The sequence below is a fragment of the Triticum urartu genome, chromosome 7 (assembly GCF_003073215.2).
Source record: "Triticum urartu cultivar G1812 chromosome 7, Tu2.1, whole genome shotgun sequence".
NCBI lineage: Eukaryota > Viridiplantae > Streptophyta > Magnoliopsida > Poales > Poaceae > Triticum > Triticum urartu.
The window spans coordinates 535,229,927-535,249,024 of record NC_053028.1 but is presented as its reverse complement, the minus strand read 5'-3'; the positions used below and the strand labels follow the sequence as shown (position 1 = coordinate 535,249,024).

Here is a 19,098-nt window from a genome sequence, read left to right as displayed (position 1 = left end):
CCAACATCACCCTCCATCACTTTTAATTTCAAACCAAAATTCAAATGAATTCAAATGAGGTTCAAACTTTAGTGGCAGAGACATAATTTATTGTGCTATTTTCAGGAGCAGGTTTTATGTTTTATAAAACGTTTTTTTATGAAAACAGAAAACTAAAAGAGAAAAAGCGGAAAGAAAAATAAACCCCTGGGCCCCATGGCCCAAAAGGCCAATGCAGCCCAACACGACCGACCGGCCCAACCCCTCCCCGAGTCATCTCCCTCTCCTCCCCTGTTCGACCGACCGGGAGGGGCTCCCGCTCGTCCCCGCCGGACCCGGCGCCGTGCCCCGTACGCCACCGACGGGAGGATAAGGCCGCCCCCTGGCGCCTCGGTTCCTCCCTGGCCTCACTCCCGTTCTCATCCACTCCCCCTCTCCCAGGCATTCCCCTCTCTAGTTCTGTCCCACTCCCGAACGCCTCCGTCACCGCTGTTGTCGTCGACCTCACGGCCACGGTTGCCCCCACGCCGAGCTGGGAGGTCCCGCGGATCTGCCGTCGTGTGCTTCGTCTTCCTCGCCCACGAGCTCAAGCCCGGAGCCACCGCATCGGCCGGATCGACACCATCTTCTTCCTCGGTCATCGCCGTTGTTCTTCGTCGATCCGTCGCCTCTGCAGCTCCTAAGACACCAACGGGCCTTCGTGTGCCTCTGTGGTGAGCACCTCCTCCGATTCCCGGCCTTTACTCCATTGATTCATTGCTGTATCGTCATCCCCACGAGCTCAAGCGCCATGGCCGAAACCTCTCATCCACGTGCGCGCCCACGTGCTCCTGGTCGCGCCCTCGCGAGCCACCCACGCCCGCGCCCTTGGGCCTCGCATGCGCCTGCGCTCCTCCTCCCCTGCTACCGCAGCTGTTGCTGCCCTGCGCTGTCGCGGCCGCACACTGCTCTACCTGCTGCTGCTTGCGGCGCTGCTGCTGCCCCGCTACGCCAGCCAGCGTGCACGCGCACCGCGCCCCCGCTCGCCTTCTGCTGATGCTGCCTTGCCGTGCCTGCTGTTGTTCTGCTGTCGCTACTGCTCTTTCCTGCTGCTTCCTCTGCCTGGTACTGCGCTGCTTCTTTTGCCTGTAGTTGCTACTACCGCTAGTGTTGCTTGGCTCCTGCTACGGCTGCTTGCAATCGCTGGTTGCTGCTAGTGGTGGCTATGGCCGTGTGTGCGTAGGTGTGTGTGTGGCCGGGTTAATTAGTTTAGGCTAATTTAGACTACTAAGGTAATCTTTGTTAGGTTAGTTGCTAGCCTATGGCAGGTGGACCCTATTTAGTTAAAGTTAGTTTTTAATTATTTTGTTTACATATAGTCTATGCCATGTGGGCCACGCCTTCGCTTTTGACCAGTCAATTTGACTTAGTCAATTCGGAGTAAACAAATGATGTAATTTTAGAAAACTGTATAAACTTTGAAAATTAATAAAAAATAATTAGTAACTCTGATGAGAAAGTTTTATACATGAAAGTTACTCAGAACGACGAGACGAATCCGAATACACTGTCCGTTCATCCGCCGCACGTCCCTAGCATAGCGAACACGCAACTTTCTTCCTCTGATTCATCTGTCCGAAAACGCGAAACACCGGGGATATTTTCCCGGATGTTTCCCCCCTTCACCGGTATCACCTCATACCGCGTTAGGGCACACCTAGCACCGCTACTTGTCATGTCATGCATCGCTATGCATCTGTTTGCATTATATTCATTGTTTCTTCCCCCTCTTTTCTCCGATAGACTACGAGACTGATGTCGCTGCTGGTGCCCCGATCGACTATGCTGTCGACGACGCCCCCTCCTTGCCAGAGCAACCAGGCAAGCAAACCCCCCTTGAGCATTCCAATATCGCCCATCTCTTTCCCTCTGTTGCTTGCATTAGAACTGCTACTGCTTTATGTATGATCCTACTCTGATGCATAGCCTGTTTTTGTTACCTGCTTATTGTTACCTTAACTGCTTATCCTAAAATGCTTAGTATAGGTTGGTTAGTGATCCATCAGTGACCCCACCTTGTCCCAGTTGCCTCGCCTTATGTTCAATGACTCGATCAACGTGATCGACGTCCAGGCCCCGACACCGCACATCACCCCCTAGTTGTACGACTCTACAGAGTTACCATCGAGTGCCGAGGGTGGAACCTCTTACATCGCTCCTGATGAGATCTTTGTAGTGTAGCTATACTGTCGAGGTCATCGAGGGTGATTTCCTCCTTAACCAGTTCCGTTACCGCTCTGTCGTGCAACCCCTCAAGTGTGAACCTCGAGGGTGGATCCTCTTACGTTCACCTTGATGATAACATCGAGTGGGATTCACCGGGGGTGATTCCTCGGGTTTTCCCCTTGGTGTTAGACACACAGTTACTATGGTTACTATGACTTTATACTGAGCCATGTTACTAAAGACGGGTCGACCCTGAGGGGTACCCGAGCGAGCTTAATAGCGAGTGATGTGGAGTCGGGTTGACTTGGAAGGTGCCCGTGAGATACTTACGAGGCGTGGCCGGGCATTCTTAGCCCTTGCCTCAAGTACTCGAGACGGGGTGACGGGGTCACGTCGATCGTGAGTCTCTGCTCGTTACGCGCGTTCCTAATACACTACGATTTGGATATTTGATCCGAGGGGCCTTTGGCCTGATAGCACTAACCATCACGTGGGCATTGTATGGGCGTTCTGCGTCGTATACATCAGTCGAAGCTTAATAGATGTCAGCGACTGAGCGGCGCGTGCCGGGTTGGACTGGTAAGCACCTACCTTTTTGAAGGAGGTAGCTAGGTCTGCTCACCGGCCGCCCACGCAACGTGCAGGAGTTCCCGGGGAGATGGCCTATGACTCCTGGGGGCATAGGTTTAGTCCGGCGTGCTGGCCTCTCTATTAAGCCTAGGTCGGGTTGCGGCGTATTGTTTGGCTGAGGCCGGGCATGACCCAGGAAAGTGTGTCCAGCCGGAGTTAATCGAGCGTGGTGGGTAGGTTGGTGCGCCCCTACAGGGAAAAAAAAATCTATCGATAGCCTGTCCTACGATAACGGACACTTGGAGTTGTATCCCGATCGATACAACTAGAACTGAATACTTGAGATGAGACATGATTATGATGAATGGATAGTATGGCTCTGGGATTGCTTTCTCGCAGGGAGTCGAGAAAGGATCTGTGGCCGAGGTTGATAACACTACTGCTACTTTACCTTATGCTACTCTACTCCCTCCTGTTGCTGCAAGATGGTGGGTTCCAGAAGATGCTAGTCTTTGATATGCTAGGCTTTCCCCTTCCCTTCTGGCATTCTGCAGTTTAGTCCACAGATACAACCCCTTTCCCTTGATACAGATGCATACTTAGTTTAGATCTGATGTAAGTCTTGCGAGTACTTTGGATGAGTACTCACGATTGCTTTGCTACTTCTTTTATCCCCCATACCCGATGGTTGCGACCAGATGACGGAGCCCAGGAGCCAGACGACGCCACCGATGACTACTACTACCCGGAGGATGCCTACTACTACATGAAGACCGCCGACGACTAGGAGTAGTTAGGAGGCTCCCAGGCAGGAGGCCTTGCCTTTTTCGATCGTTGTTGCTTTTGTGCTAGCCTTCTTAAGGCAATCTTGTTTAACTCATGTCTGTACTCAGATATTGTTTCTTCCGCTGACTCTTGTGTTTTCGAGCTTATGTATCCGAGCCCTCGAGGCCCCTTGCTTGTAATATAAAGCTTGTATTATTTTAATTTGTGTCTAGAGTTGTGTTGTGATATCTTCCCGTGAGTCTTTGATCTTGATCGTACACATTTGGGTGTATGATTAGTGTACGGTCAAAGCGGGGGCGTCACAGTTACCCCGTTCTTATGAACTTAATACTCTAGATGCATGCTGGATAACGGTCGATGTGTGGAGTAATAGTAGTAGATGCAAGGAGTCGGTCTACTGCTACGAGCATAGCAGCAACACGCTTTCTGCGCACACGCTACTGCTAAGCGGGGCCCGCCATGTGGCCAGTTTCGAAATTAGTAGTAGCGACAAATCCTAATCTCGATATATGCCAACTCAACAAACACCATTGAAGACACCTGTAAAGCATCTTCATAATCACCCAATTATGTTGTGATGTTTGATAGCACACTAAGTGTTTCTCCGGTATTTGGGGTTGTATAATCTCATAGTCATGGGAACATGTATAAGTTATGGAGAAAGCAATAGCAATAAACTAAACGACCATAGTGCTTAAGCTAACGAATGGGTCATGTCAATCACATCATTCTCTAATGCGTTCATCAAATGACAACTCATGTCTATGGTTCGGAAAGTTAACCATCTTTGATTAACGAGCTAGTCAATGTAGAGGCATACTAGTGACACTTTGTTTGTCTATGTATTCACACATGTATTAAGTTTTCGGTTAATACAATTCTAGCATGAATAATAAATATTTATCATGATATAAGAAAATATAAATAACAACCTTATTATTAGGCATATTTTTTTCAATCATGTATGTTTTTTCTTTAGTTGAGGCGGTTTTTTAGAATCGGAAATGAAATAGATGGCAGGACGGAGGACAAAAAACAAAATGAATGATAGATAGAAGCTTACATTTGGGTCGGACCAGAAATACGATATATGGAGTCTAGTATTTTTTTCTTTTGAGCTGTCGAATATAGTCTTTGGCAAAAGGAAAAGGGAAACTCTGGTGTATGCCAACCGGCCTGAGAGGTTTTATTTATTTGGCATCCTATTTAACTGTTAGGTGGAGTTTGCTACTCTAGTTGGCATGTAATGCGCGGACTCTTAAATGGATTAGATATCTTGTCCGTGCATTGTGACGGCTGCACAATATTTTCTAGACAATCATCATTATTTATCAGTCATTTATTGTTAATATGATTGCATACCGAAATGACAATTGAATCTATATCTATATCTATATCCCTAATAATAAAGAGGTTTATCAGTCATTTTAGTAAATATTCAAAAACCTGTAAAACAATTACGAATTTGAAAAATATTCACAATTTCAGATATGTTCACGATTTAAAAAGAATCATTAGTTTCAAAATTGTTCGCGATTTCTAATGAGAGTGATAGTGTATCTCGGTGATGCAGCAAAATGTGGCCATGGTCATTGAAGATTATGATCTTTTATCCCGGTGGAACGCACGGGCCGTTTTGCTAGTCAATACTTATTGACTTATAAAAAGTACTCCATATGATTTTCTTTTACAGGCCAATAAGACGTGAGCTAGTTCTGGCGGTTGTTTAGGAAAACCAGTAAGAAAAACAATAAATTAAATCAGAAATGGATGATAGAACCTTATGCACTTTTTGCGGGGTAACCTTATGTTTATCCTAAAGCATGATAGAAAGGAAAGGATATACGAATGGCTAATTACTCGCGGGCAATATTACCACAGCATCGACAAACAACATTTGCTCTTTCGTTTGGCACACAAATAAAAAACACGTTGTCTCTGAATGAACAATGTTTCTCTTTCTTTTGCTGCTTCCCCTCGTAACTAACTGTGCACAGACAAGAGAGGTGAGCTAGAGCCAGGGCGAGTCGTAGACGGGGGTGACGACGGCCTTGACGGCGAGGAACTTGTCGAGCGCGTGCATGCTGGCGTCCTTGCCGAACCCGCTCATCTTGCGGCCCCCGAACGGGCAGTCGGCGTCCATGGCGAAGTAGCAGTTGACCCACACCACCCCGGCGCGGATGGACCGCGTCATCCTGTTGGCCACGTCGATGTCCTTGGTCACCACCCCCGCCGCCAGCCCGTACCTCGTGTCGTTCGCCTTCGCGATCGCCTCCTCCACCGTCCTAGAACCATGGAAAGAAGATTCAATGCCATCACAGATTCAGAGTGCAAATAGTTGTATCTCTGTCGATCGACCGGGATGGGCTTACCTGAACTTCATCAGGCACATGACGGGTCCGAAGATCTCCTCCTTTGCTATGGTCATGTCATCCTGTTCACAGATTCCGCACCACGATGTCAGATATATACTAGATAGAGAGCGAAGTGATCATGGAACGGGATTACAGTGCGTGTTCTGGCGGGGAATTTCGACCTTGACATCGGTGAAAACCGTGGGCTCGATGTAGTAACCTCTCTCACCACAGGGCTTTCCTCCCGTCAGTACGGTGGCCCCTTCTCGCTTGCCATGGTCGATGTAGCTGAGCACCCTCTCGTATTGTTCCTTGTCCACCTGGGCACGAGTAATAGCATCCAAGTTTCAGATTCAATAGAAATCGATCTGTGTCGTACAAGCAGTGGGAATGATCCATTGTTTTTCACCTGAGGCCCTTGATTGACGCGAGGATCGAAAGGGTCCCCGACAACCCAGCTCTCCATGCGCTCCGCCAACTTCTTCACGAATCGGTCGTAGATGCCCTCTTGCAGGTACACACGGCTCGCCGCGACGCAAGCTTCTCCCTGCAACATCAATGAATGATGATCTCAGCTGCTCTAACTCGTATGGCTAGGCTGTCTCTCTAATCAAGATGTTGTTCACCTTGTTGAAGAAGTTGGCGCTGATGGAGAGATCCACGGCCAGGTCCACGTCCGCGTCGTCGAAGATGATGAGGGGAGATTTGCCGCCCAGCTCCAGGGACACCGGCTTCAGGTTGCTCCTCGCCGACGCCTCCATTATCAGCCGCCCAACTGGTGTTGATCCCGTGAAACTCACCTGGACGAGCAAGAAAAGATATAGAGTAACTGAGTAAGTAACTACTTGCTCACGTACTAAATCAGTAGGGTGTTGTGAGATTACCATGTCGACGTCCATGTGAGACGCGATCGCTGCTCCCGCCGTTGGGCCGAAGCCGGGGATCACATTGATCACCCCGTCCGGGACTCCCGCCTGCTCAAGAACAGAGCGCCAAAAGTTCAGAACAAGAGAGACGGTGCGTGTCTCGTGTCAGGTTACCGGTCTGTCTGACCTGCTTGGCCAGGTGAGCGAAGTAGAGCGCGCTGAGCGGGGTCTGCTCGGCCGGCTTGACGACCATGGTGCAACCGGCGGCCAGCGCCGGGGCGACCTTGCAGAAGAACATGATGGCGGGGAAGTTCCAGGGGATGATGAGCCCGGCGACGCCCATGGGCTCGCGCAGGGTGTGCCCCTGGAACTGGCTCGACATCTTGAGCGTCTCGCCGTGGATCTTGTCGGCCGCTCCGGCGAAGTAGCGCAGGGAGCTTGCGGAGCTCCCGATGTCGACCACCCTGGTCACCATGCGCGGCTTGCCGGCGTCCAGGCTCTCCAGCAGGGTCAGCTCCTTCGCGTGCTGCTCCACGAGGTCCGCGTACTTCGTCATGATCCTTCCTCTTTCCTGCGCGCCATTCATTGGTTGCTCTTTTCAGATTGAACTGTAATTTCTTTCATTTTTTGTGTATGATGAAGAATTGATAGAGGAAAGAATCCTACGGATCCGGGCATGCGAGGCCATTTGCCATGATCGAAGGCTTCTCTTGCCGCCTTGACCGCCAGGTCCACGTCCTTCTTGTCACCTTCGGCGATGCTGGCGATCACATCCCCGGTGCGCGGATCCCTGGTCTCGAATGTCTTACCTGATCAAGCAGAAAACCAAATAAACAGCCGTGAAGTTCAGATCAGAACGAGAGAAAATCTACGGAATACAGGACCACCATCAGGGACTAGCTATAAAATCAAACTGATTTCCTGTTTCGGAATGGCTTAGAGATTTCTTTCTCTCTGTTGACCGAGCTGCATACCTCAGAATGCACTATTATTCTGTTGTACATCTCTAAATACTTGGGTTATTATTGTTAAACTTCATGCACTAGTTAACGCAACCAAAAGTCCGAACTGATGAAAAGGCTAGGCAATTCACATATACATTTTAACACCTTCTCTCACGTGTGACGCGAAAAGTCAACATGTGGACGGACTCAGAGGTATGGCTCAAAAGGACTATACGTGGATACAAGGGGGGGAGGGAGGGGGGAGGGGACAACAATTTTTAGATAAATCGCGAAAGTCAGGACTTGAAATCAAGACCTTGGGCTCTGATACCATGTTAAGCTTCATGCACTAGTCAACGCAACCAAAAGTGTACATGTGGATTGCCTAGCTCTTTCCATCAGTTTGGACTTTTGGTTGCGTTGGTTAGTGCATAAAGGTTAACATGGTATCAGAGCCTAAGGTCTTGTGTTCAAGTCCTGACTTTCATAATTTATTCAAAAATTGTTGTTGCCCCCCTCTTATGTCCACGTATAGGCCTTAACAATTATGGTGGCTTTGGCTATTTAAGAAATTATATTTTTAATGACAAAATCTCTTCTATTTTGCAGGTTTTATACCATTGTATGTATTTGCTTCGTATGTGGTCTATGCTATGTTGAACGGAGTACCAACCACTGTTCGAAGGTTGTGTATGCCGGTAGAGAGATTCTTGCCCAACATGGATGGAAACATAATTTGTTGATCGGTCCTCCACCTCCTTCAACTGGCATAGTGTCACTCCCGTATGACCTTATTGTTGCCAACATGCCATTTTTCTTACTTCTGTGAGACTTGGGACAACAATTTTTAGATAAATCGTAAAAGACAGGACTTGAAATCAAGACCTTGGGCTCTGATACCATGTTAAGCTTCATGCACTAGCCAACGCAACCAAAAGTGTATATGTAGATTGCCTAGCCCTTTTCATCAGTTCGGACTTTTGGTTGCGTTGGTTAGTGCATAAAGGTTAACATGGTATCAGAGCCTAAGGTCTTGTGTTCAAGTCCTGGCTTTCGTAGTTTATTCAAAAATTGTTGTTACCCCCCTCTTATGTCCACATATAGGCCTCTTGCGTCACACGTGAGAGGGGGTGTTGAAGTGTATATGTGGATTGCCTAGCCCTTTCCATCAGTTCGGACTTTTAGTTGCGTTGGCTAGTTCATGAAGCTTAACAATTATGGTGGCTTTGGCTATTTAAGAATTATATTTTTAATGGCAAAATCTCTTCTATTTTGCAGGTTTTGTACCATTGTATGTATTGGCTTTGTATGTGGTCTATGCTATGTTGAACGGAATATCAACCACTGTTCGAAGGTTGTGTATGCCGGTAGAGAGATTCTTGCCTAACATGGATGGAAACATAATTTGTTGATCGGTCCTCCACCTCCTTCAACTGGCATAGTGTCACTCCCGTATGACCTTATTGTTGCCAACATGTCATTTTTCTTACTTTTGTGAGACTTAGTTTTGGTTGTCTGCATATTTGCTATGCAGAGATCAGGTGTTGTTCATTATGTTTTGTATCTGCTTGTTGCTATTTTTAAAATAAAAATAGGATGAAAAAAGTCAATTTTTTTACAACAATCTTAGAGTGCTTCTTAAAATTATCAGAATATATTAAAAAACATTATTCCGTATGTAGCATGGATAATACAACACTTATTGAAAATGAGAGCAACCCGAAATTTTTTAAAAAGAGAGAAGTGATCATAAGCATTACACAAAAACTATAGACATTGGGTGATTTTAATATTATAAATCATCTATGAGATTTCTTCAAAAGTTATGAGTTAATCTCTTTTCATCGGAAAATATCCAGTAATACCATCCCTCGCATGCATCGATGCTCCTAATTTAGAAAAAAAATCAAATTTAAACATTTAAAAAAATCTGAAATAATTGTGAGTGTTCATAAGATATGTGTCTACAACCCCTCAAAAATTCAGATCTAAATTTGGAACAAAAAAAGAAACCAAAAAAGATAAATCCAGATGTGAATAGTGTCATTTTTTTACCTTTGTCATCTTTTGGCATATTCATGATGAATTTGGATTGTAATTTTTCAGGGACTTGTAGACACAAATGTTAAGAGCATACATGATTTGGTTCAAAAATCATTGAAATGTTTAAGTTTGAACTTTTCAATTGGGAGCATGAGAGCATGGATGGGTTGGTACCACCTTATACTTTCCCCTCTTTTTTCTAACCTTTTATGTATTTTTTTAGCCGAGACCTCGGAGCAATTGTTCTATGGTATTTTAACCTTTTTTGTATGTATTCCTTGTTTAAAGTTTCCACAAATTTTAGCAACTCAAATGCAATCCTTTGAATTTAAAAAAAATCTAAATCTACTTGGCTCTGATTTTTTTCTAGCAATTTCAATGACATGTTTCCACACTTGTTTCGAATCCATGTTTAAAGTTTACATATAGGAAAAATTGTCGCCATGTCGATATGTGTTGGTGAGAAGCAAAACTCCATGCTACTAAAAGATAAAGATCAAACTGCCTAGTTGAACCCTGGCAAAAGAAGACTTACCTGCTTTAAAATGTAGTGACATGCGGTTAAATAAACTTAGCTAATAGGTAAGGACCCAAAAGTTATATTTTACTTAACTAACAATCAGTTAAACATTCTAGGCGGGAGCTATAGTTGTCCCGTCTTGGAGCTTTAGAAAGTCTCGTTATATGTCTCTTCGACCCATCCGACGGTGATGACGGAGGTACTTAATAATGGTTACTTAGACTTCTTATGGCTCTAGTGGCACATGGGACACAAGATCCCATGACGAGATCATGTGCAATAAATGACCGGATACCCAATTGTATCATGGCCATGTGATTGAGGACATTAAGCATCTACTCCCTTCGTCCCGTAATATAAGAGCGTTTTTGACACTAGTGTAGTGTCAAAAACATCATGGTCATGTGATTGAGGACATTAAGCATCTACTCCCGCCGTCCCATAATATAAAAGTGTTTTTAGTTCAGTTGCTTGGAAAGGTTGAGATCGAACATTATAGTATGTATCAGAATAGGGGCTCGGGTGTGGCCAGCTTTCATATGTCTTATTATTTGGGATAGCTACATTGCCCTGACTGGGTATTGAGAAGTATGGGAACACCATGTCCGAGTCAGGCGATGCTAAAGGCAGATGAATAGGCAGGTGTTAACTATTTGTGCCGCCTTCCAGCTGTGGTGGGAAACTATTTGTGCCGCCTTCTAGCTATGGTGGGAACCGTACGCAATAAGGCACCCTCCGGCTTTGTCTCCGACTTCTTCATTTTTTGCAAGAGAAATTTCTGATATATTCATAATTAATCATGGTAGTATAAAAAGCAATAGAGGTAAAAGAAATTACAAAGGCCATCGAAGGTGGGGCGGACGTGAATGCAGGCATTCGCATGCTTCTAGAAGGTGACAGATGGGCTTGAAAGGGAGCCAGTGACGTGAACGCAAGGGGCAACATTTTTTTCACTGCTTCAAACTTATTTGTTCTTTTCACTGCTTCAAACTTATTTGTTTTCATTATTTCCGAGCAAGGGAGCCAGTGACGTGAACGCAGGCATTCGCTCGCTTCTAGTGACGGACGGGCTTGGAAGGCGACAGTAGGGATGTAAGTGGCAAATAAATGGCATCCACAATTCCGTTTAGCTAGTTTTTGCCAGCTTGATAGTTTATTTTCCTCAAATAAACAAAAAACCTTTTTGAACTATAATATCATAAATAGACTTTAAACGAAATTAAACAGACCCGATTGACATCCCTAGGCGACAGGCTCTACGGTCAGTCGAATCTGATTTGAAGACGCATCATCGATGGCATCTCACGGGCGCATGCTCCTGCAAACGAGAAACGGCCGTCCCAGACAAGGAAAACGGGACCAGATGACAACGAGAACGAGAGGAAGGAAGAACACGAGGAAGTGTGCCGTGGGGGCTGACAACAAGGACGTCATGAGCCTCTAGACAGAAGAACACATGTGTTGCTCTTGCCATCCCAAGAATTTCATCGGTGCCCCTCTCTCTCTCTCTCTGCCCCAAGACAATGGGCTCCTTTTTTCTAGCATAAGAAGGGCTTCCCCCTCTGATTTTCATTTAAGAAACTACATGATTTGCCTAATACTTTTTCCGTCTCAAAATAAATGTCTCAATTTCTACTGCAGGGAGATAGACAATGGGCTCCTAGCTACAAGCTCATCAGTGCCATGCATCTCGGCATAGAGATCAGATCGCCTACAAGCTCATCAGCCCCTGCTGTCATAGCTACGTTTTGTCGTACTTTCCGCCCTCTATTTGCAAGACTACTAGAGGACATTTCTTTAGCTGAGCTAAGCACCCCGTCACGCTAGCTAAGCTCGTGGCTTGTTCTCACTTAGTTTACAACAAGCTAGCCATGTTACTTCCGTGGATTCCGCTTAGCACGGTGTGTCTTATTGTAGCTGGTCATGCCATGTTCGCCAAGAACTGTGCGTCGTGAAGAGGGTCAACAACATGTGGCTCCGCGCCAGAACTGACCTCAAATTCCGCCCCCTTTGACGCTTGATGATAGAGTATTCGTTGTTCGGGATTCATAGTTCAGCCTACCACGAGCAAAGCCTGCTCGGTTAGTTCGAACTAAGCTCAGACTCTCAAGGTGAACGGTCCATTTTGAAGGGGCTGCTAGCGAAGTTGTAGTGCAAATACGTATATATTTTCAGCTGCTAAGGCTATGTTGAATGATACTCGTAGATGCGTACGCAAGACAAAGGAGAGAAGAGATGCGGAGGCGCGTACCGGAGACGGCGTCGACGAAGGCCCCGTTGATGAAGAGCTTGGTGTACCTGATCTCCGGCATCTCCATGGACACGCTGCCGCCGTTGCCGTTCTCCGTGCCCCCGTCGCCATTGCGCTCGCTCGCCATGGCCTCCTGCTCTCTTCTCCCAGACCGGTGCCGGCTCTCGCGCAGTGTGATGATGTGTGTGGACTGTCGAGTGGACCGTGTAGTGAGGACAGAGGGGAGGGGGGTGCCCTTCGTTTTTATGGAGAAGAAGAAAAGAAAGTGCCATCCGCGCGCGCGGCAAAACTAGGCCCGGCCGACACACACCTCGCGTAACAGCTCCGTCCGACTGTCCGTCCCCATTGGCGCCGTTGCGAGACCCGTGAGATGTGTGGCGTCCGTCATCGTGGTGCTAGACTACAAACACGATAGATAAGTGCACGTATATATTATCGGGCCTACTCACCAGGAGCCTAACTCTCCAGCGATCAAAGCCATTCGTCCAGCGAGATCTTATTTGGTCTAGCACACTATTTAACTGTTGGGTGGAGCTTCGAATATGGTCGTTGGTATTCGATGTGCGACGAATGCTATTCGCCACTTGGTGAGGAGTCTTGTGATTTAGTGATACTCGGGCTCGTGGACATATTCTTCTATAAGAATCGGACAGCGGCTTCTTTCGCTTCGTTCATAGTTTTTCAGTTGTTTATTATAATCGTTGAATATAAAATCGTTTAATTGGTCCTGTGCTAGACAGATTTTTTTATGGGTATGTTAGGCAAATCAAGAGTAGGGCTTTGTATTGTAGGAACCTTTGTCACCCGTATTCTTTTCTTCTTGTTCCTTTTTTGCTGAAGGCCGGATGGCTGTATTGATCCAGTTGACAATTCGGTCCTATAGATTATATCTTCTAGGTGGGTTTGGTTACCTGCATTTGGCCCAACCAGGCACGCGCGGGAAGATTTTAGACTGTTTTGTTGCCCCATACACTGTCGGTCTGCATCGCACGAAGTTTAAAGCACCTCCTTGCTAGGCCCAACCGCTACGCCTGAATCGGCAGTTTCTGGAGAGCCAGGCTCGGCCGAAGCAGGGGAGGGGAACGCGGCCCTGAGCTCGTGCGACCATGAAGATGGCGCGAGCTCGCGCGCGTCTCCGAAAAATGGGCGGGAGGATTTAGGCACACCTCCCGCCGACTCGGTCGCCCCTATTTAGCCCCCTTCTCCCAGCGCCCAAACTCCCGCCACCCTTCTCCCCCCTTTCGAGCTTTCCCGCCGACGCACGTCGGCATTGAGGAGCAGGTAAGCGGCGCCCCTTCACCCGCGGGCGGTCCACGGCGGCGACTCCTGTCCTCAACTTCTTCGACCGTTCCCGCGTACCCCTCGAGCTGCAGCCATAACCTCTGTGAGTTCAATCACCCCCTTCTCTCTGTTCATTGTAACTAGATTTGAAAGCATGTGGTCGTAGGGTTTGATGTGCAAGCATGTGATAGGGTTGTTCGTACGCCATATGTGAGCAGATGATAGATTGTGATGTTGTGGTAGCTATTTGTGGTGGATATGTGCTACCTCTTGAGCTTGCGTTTGTTTTTTCCCTTGAAGTGGAAAGGGTAATGCAGCAAAGTAGAGTAAGTATTTCCCTCAGTTTTGAGAACCAAGGTAGCAATCCAGTAGGAGACCACAAGCAAGCCACCGAATACCTGCACAAACAAACACCAACTTACACCTAACGCGATAAAAGGGTTGTTAATCCCTTCACGGTTATTTGCAATGTGAGATCTAATAGAGATATATAAGCGGCATAGTAATGTTTTTGGTATTTTTAGTTTATGGAACGGAAAGTAAAAGATTGCAAAGAAAGTAAATAGAAAACTAAAAGTGTAGATCGGAAACTTATATGATGGAAAATAGACCTAGGGGCCATAGGTTTCACTAGAGGCTTCTCTCAAGAAAGGAATTATTACGGTGGGTGAACAAATTACTGCCGAGCAAATGATAAAAAAGCACAAATTTATGATGACATCTAAGGCAATGATCATGAACATAGGCATCACCTCCGTGTCAAGTAGACCGAAATGATTCTGCATCTACAACTATTACTCCACACATCGACCGCTATCCAACATGCATCTAGAGTATTAAGTTCATAAGAACAGAGTAACGCTTTAAGCAAGACGACATGATGTAGAGGAATTAACTCAAGCAATATGATGAAAACCCCATCTTTTTATCCTCGATGGCAACAATACAATACGTGTCGATTCCCCTTCTGTCACTAGGATCGAGCACTGCAAGATTGAACCCAAAGCTAAGCACTTCTTCCATTGCAAGAAAAACCAATCTTGATGGCCAAACCAAATCGATAGTTCGAAGAGACTTGCAAAGATATAAAATCATGCATACAAGAATTCAGAGGAGATTGAAATAATATTCATAGATAAGCTGATCATAAGTCCACAATTCATCGGATCTTGGCAAACACACCGCAAAAGAGTATTACATCGAATAGATCTCCAAGAACATCGAGGAGAACTTTGTATTGAGAAATCAAAGAGAGAAAGAGAGAGAGGAAGCCATCTAGCTACTTGCTATGGACCCGTAGGTCTGTGGTAAACTACTCACGCTTCATCGGAGAGGCAATGGTATTGATGTAGAAGCCCTCCCTGATCAAATCCCCCTCCGGCAGGACGCCGGAAAAGGCCCCAAGATGGGATCTCACGGGTATAGAAGGTTGCGGCGGAGGAAAAGTGGTTTTGTGGCTCCCTGGAAGTTTTTGGGGTATATGAGTATATATATGAGGAATATCTAGGTCAGGAGCTCAGCGAGGGGCCCACAAGGTTGGGGGTGCGGCGTCCTACCCCCTGGGCGCGCCATCCACCCTTGTGGCCGCCTCGTGGCTCTTCTCACTTGCACTCCAAGTCTCATGGGTGTCTTCTGGTCTAAGAAAAATCACCGCGAAAGTTTTATTCCATTTGGACTCCATTTGGTATTCCTTTTCTGCGAAACTCTAAGACAAGGAAAAAACAAAAACAACACTGGGCTCTAGGTTAATAGGTTAGTTCCAAAAATCATATAAAATAGTATATTAATGCATATAAAACATCCAAAACAGATAATATAATAGCATGGAACAATAAAAAATTATAGATATGTTGGAGGCGTATCAAGCATCCCCAAGCTTAATTCCTGCTCGTCCTCGAGTAGGTAAATGATAAAAACAGAATTTTTGATGTGGAATGCTACCTAACATATTTATCCATGTAATTCTCTTTATTGTGGCATGAATGTTCAGATCCGTAAGATTCCAAACAAAAGTTTAATATTGACATAAAAACAATAATACTTCAAGCATACTTCAAGCATACTAACAAAATAATTATGTCTTCTCAAAATAACATGGCCAAAGAAAGCTTATCCCTACAAAATCATATAGTCTGGCTATGCTCCATCTTCATCACACAAAATATTCAAATCATGCACAACCACGATGACAAGCCAATCAATTGTTTCATACTTTTAATGTTCTCAAAATTTTCAACTTTCACGTAATACATGATCGTGAGGCATGGATATAGCACTATAGGTGGAATAGATGGTGGTTGTGGAGAAGACAAAAGAAGAAGATAGTCTCACATCAACTAGGCGTATCAACGGGCTATGGAGATGCCCATCAATAGATATCAATGTGAGTGAGTAGGGATTGCCATGCAACAGATGCATGATGTCCCTTGAAGCTATGTCGGTATCTCCCCAAAGAGTAAGGGATGATGCAGCACAGCGGCGGTAGGTATTTCCCTCAGATATGAAACCAAGGTTATCGAATCAGTAGGAGAACCAAGCAACACAACGTAAACAGCCCCTGCACACAGATAACAAATCATCGCAACCCGACGTGTTAAAGGGGTTGTCAATCCCTTTCGGGTAACGGTGCCAAAAATTGGTGCGTGACGGGAGAAAGCTGTAATAGATTGAATAAATAGATCACAAATAAAATAAAGTGCAACAAAGTATTTTTGGGTTTTTGGGTTAATAGATCTGAAAATAAATGCAAGAGAAAAGTAGATCGCAAAGGCAAATATATGAGAAAGAAGACCCGGGGGCCGTAGGTTTCACTAGTGGCTTCTCTCAAGAAAAATAGCAAACAGTGGGTAAACAAATTACTGTTGGGAAATTGATAGAACTTCAAATAATTAGGACGATATCCAGGCAATGATCATTAGGCATCACGTCCAAGATTAGTAGACCGACTCCTGCCTGCATCTACTACTATTACCCTACACATCGACCGCTATCTAGCAGGCATCTAGTGTATTAAGTTCATGGAGAAACGGAGTAATGCAATAAGAATGATAGCGTGGTGTAGACAAGATCTATCTATGTAGAGATAGACCCCATCGTTTTATCCTTAGTAGCAACGATACATACGTGTCGTTTCCCTTTCTGTCACTAGGATCAAGCACCGTAAGATTGAACCCACTACAAAGCACCTCTTCCCATTGCAAGATAAATAGATCAAGTTGGCCAAACAAAACCCAAATATCAGAGAAGAAATACGAGGCTATAAGCAATCATGCATATAAGAGATCAAAGAAACTCAAGTAACTTTCATGGATATAAAAAGATAGATCTGATCATAAACTCAAAGTTCATCGGATCCTAACAAACACACCGCAAAAGAGTTACATCATATGGATCTCCAAGAGACCATTGTATTGAGAATCAAGAGACAGATGAAGCCATCTAGCTACTAACTACGGACCCGAAGGTCTACAAAGAACTACTCACGCATCATCGGAGAGGCACCAATGGAGGTGGTGAACCCCATCCGAGATGGTATCTAGATTGGATCTGGTGGTTCTGGACTCCGCGGCGGCTGGATGAATATTTCGTCGACTCCTCTAGGGTTCTTGGATTTTTGGGGTATTTATAGAGCAAAGAGGTGGTCCGGGGGCACCCGAGGTGGGCACAACCCACCAGGGCACGCCTGGGCCTCCTGGCGCGCCCTGGTAGGTTGTGCCCCCCTCAGGGCACCCCCCAGGCGTAGCCAGGGCCCGTTGTGTTCCTTCTAGCCCATAAAAAGTCTCCTTAAAGTTTCGGGGCATTTGGACTCCGTCTGATATTGACTTTCTGCGATGTAAAAAACATGAAAAAACAACAACTGGCACTTGGCACTATGTCAATAGGTTAGTACCAAAAAATGATATAAAATGGCTATAAAACGATTATAAAACATCCAAGATTGATAATATAACAGCATGAAACAATAAAAAATTATAGATACGTTGGAGACGTATCAGCATCCCCAAGCTTAACTCCTATCGTCCTCGAGTAGGTAAGTGATAAAAACAGAATTTTTGATGTGGAATGCTGCCTAACATGTCATATCATATTCTTTTCTTTATAGCATGAACATTTGGACTTTTAGTTGTTCAAAGCAATAGTCCAGTTTTGACATGATAATTTAGATACTCAAGCATATCAACAAGCAACCATGTATTTCAAAATATCAACGCTAAAATAAGTTATTCCTAGCCCATCATGCTCAAACATTGATCCATTCATGAAACACATTCGAATATTAGCTACACCCAATACTTAAGTACAATCATATTGCCTCCTAGTTGGTGCTTTTATAAGAGAAGATGGAGACTCAAAATAAAAATTGCATAAAGTAAAAGAAAGGCCCTTCGCAGAGGGAAGTAGGGATTTGTAGAGATGCCAGAGCTCAAAGCGAAAACTTAGAGATAAAAACATTTTGGGAGTTGTATCCATCCCACCAACGAAACGACTTAGAGTTCCCAATACTTCCCATGCATAGATATATCTTAGGCGGTTTCCAAACAGAAAATAAAGTTTATTCCTTTTTCCACCATACTTTCACTTTCCATGGCTAACCGTATCCACGGGTGCCCTCCATACCAACACTTTCCAAGGAATTTATTATTTGACAACATAAAGTAAATTCATTTTTTTTTCATTTCGGGACTGGGCATCCATAATATCTTTGCCTTACTCTCGTGCAATGACAAGTGAATAAACACTCATCTTGAGAATAACACATCTCGCATGGAAAATATTAGCCACCCCTCACCGCTCCACGAGCGAAACAAACACACAAAAGAGAAGTTTATTTGAAAATTAGAGATGGCACATGCAAATTTTCTTAGAACGGCAAAAGAATGCCGCATATAGGTAGATATTGTTGGAAATATGCCCTAGAGGCAATAATAAAAGCATTATTATTATATTTCCTTGTTCATGATAATTGTCTTTTATTCATGCTATAATTGTGTTATCCGAAAATCGTAATACATGTGTGAATAATAGACACCAACATGTCCCTAGTAAGCCTCTAGTTGACTAGCTCGTTGATCAACAGATAGTCATGGTTTCCTGACTATGGACATTGGATGTCATTGATAACGGGATCACATCATTAGGAGAATGATGTGATGGACAAGACCCAATCCTACACATAGCATAAGATCGTATAGTTCGTTTGCTAGAGTTTTTCCAATGTCAAGTATCTTTTCCTTAGACCATGAGATCGTGTAACTCCCGGATACCGTAGGAGTGCTTTGGGTGTACCAAACGTCAGAAC

At 45.2% G+C, this 19,098-nt stretch overlaps 1 protein-coding gene across 1 annotated transcript; it reads right to left on the bottom strand.

The window, feature by feature from the left end:
• Nucleotides 1-5,307: 5,307 nt before the first annotated feature.
• LOC125521145 (aldehyde dehydrogenase family 2 member C4-like) lies at nucleotides 5,308-12,763 on the bottom strand. Its single transcript, XM_048686192.1, has 9 exons — nucleotides 12,519-12,763; nucleotides 7,427-7,569; nucleotides 6,948-7,331; nucleotides 6,779-6,868; nucleotides 6,521-6,694; nucleotides 6,304-6,441; nucleotides 6,077-6,214; nucleotides 5,913-5,974; nucleotides 5,308-5,825 (listed from the first exon to the last, which is right to left on the bottom strand). The coding sequence occupies exons 1-9, from the start codon at nucleotides 12,643-12,645 to the stop codon at nucleotides 5,552-5,554; spliced, it is 1,530 nt and encodes a 509-aa protein (XP_048542149.1). The 5' UTR covers nucleotides 12,646-12,763; the 3' UTR covers nucleotides 5,308-5,551.
• Nucleotides 12,764-19,098: the final 6,335 nt, after the last annotated feature.

Coding starts and splice junctions, on each gene's coding strand:
- LOC125521145 (XM_048686192.1), bottom strand. CDS start 12,645: ATGGCGAGCGAGCGCAATGGCGACGGGGGCACGGAGAACGGCAACGGC. Junction 6,869..6,947: donor TCGCTCACCTGGCCAAGCAG/GTCAGACAGACC, acceptor GTTCTTGAGCAG/GCGGGAGTCCCGGACGGGGT. Junction 5,826..5,912: donor ATGTGCCTGATGAAGTTCAG/GTAAGCCCATCC, acceptor CCATGGTTCTAG/GACGGTGGAGGAGGCGATCG.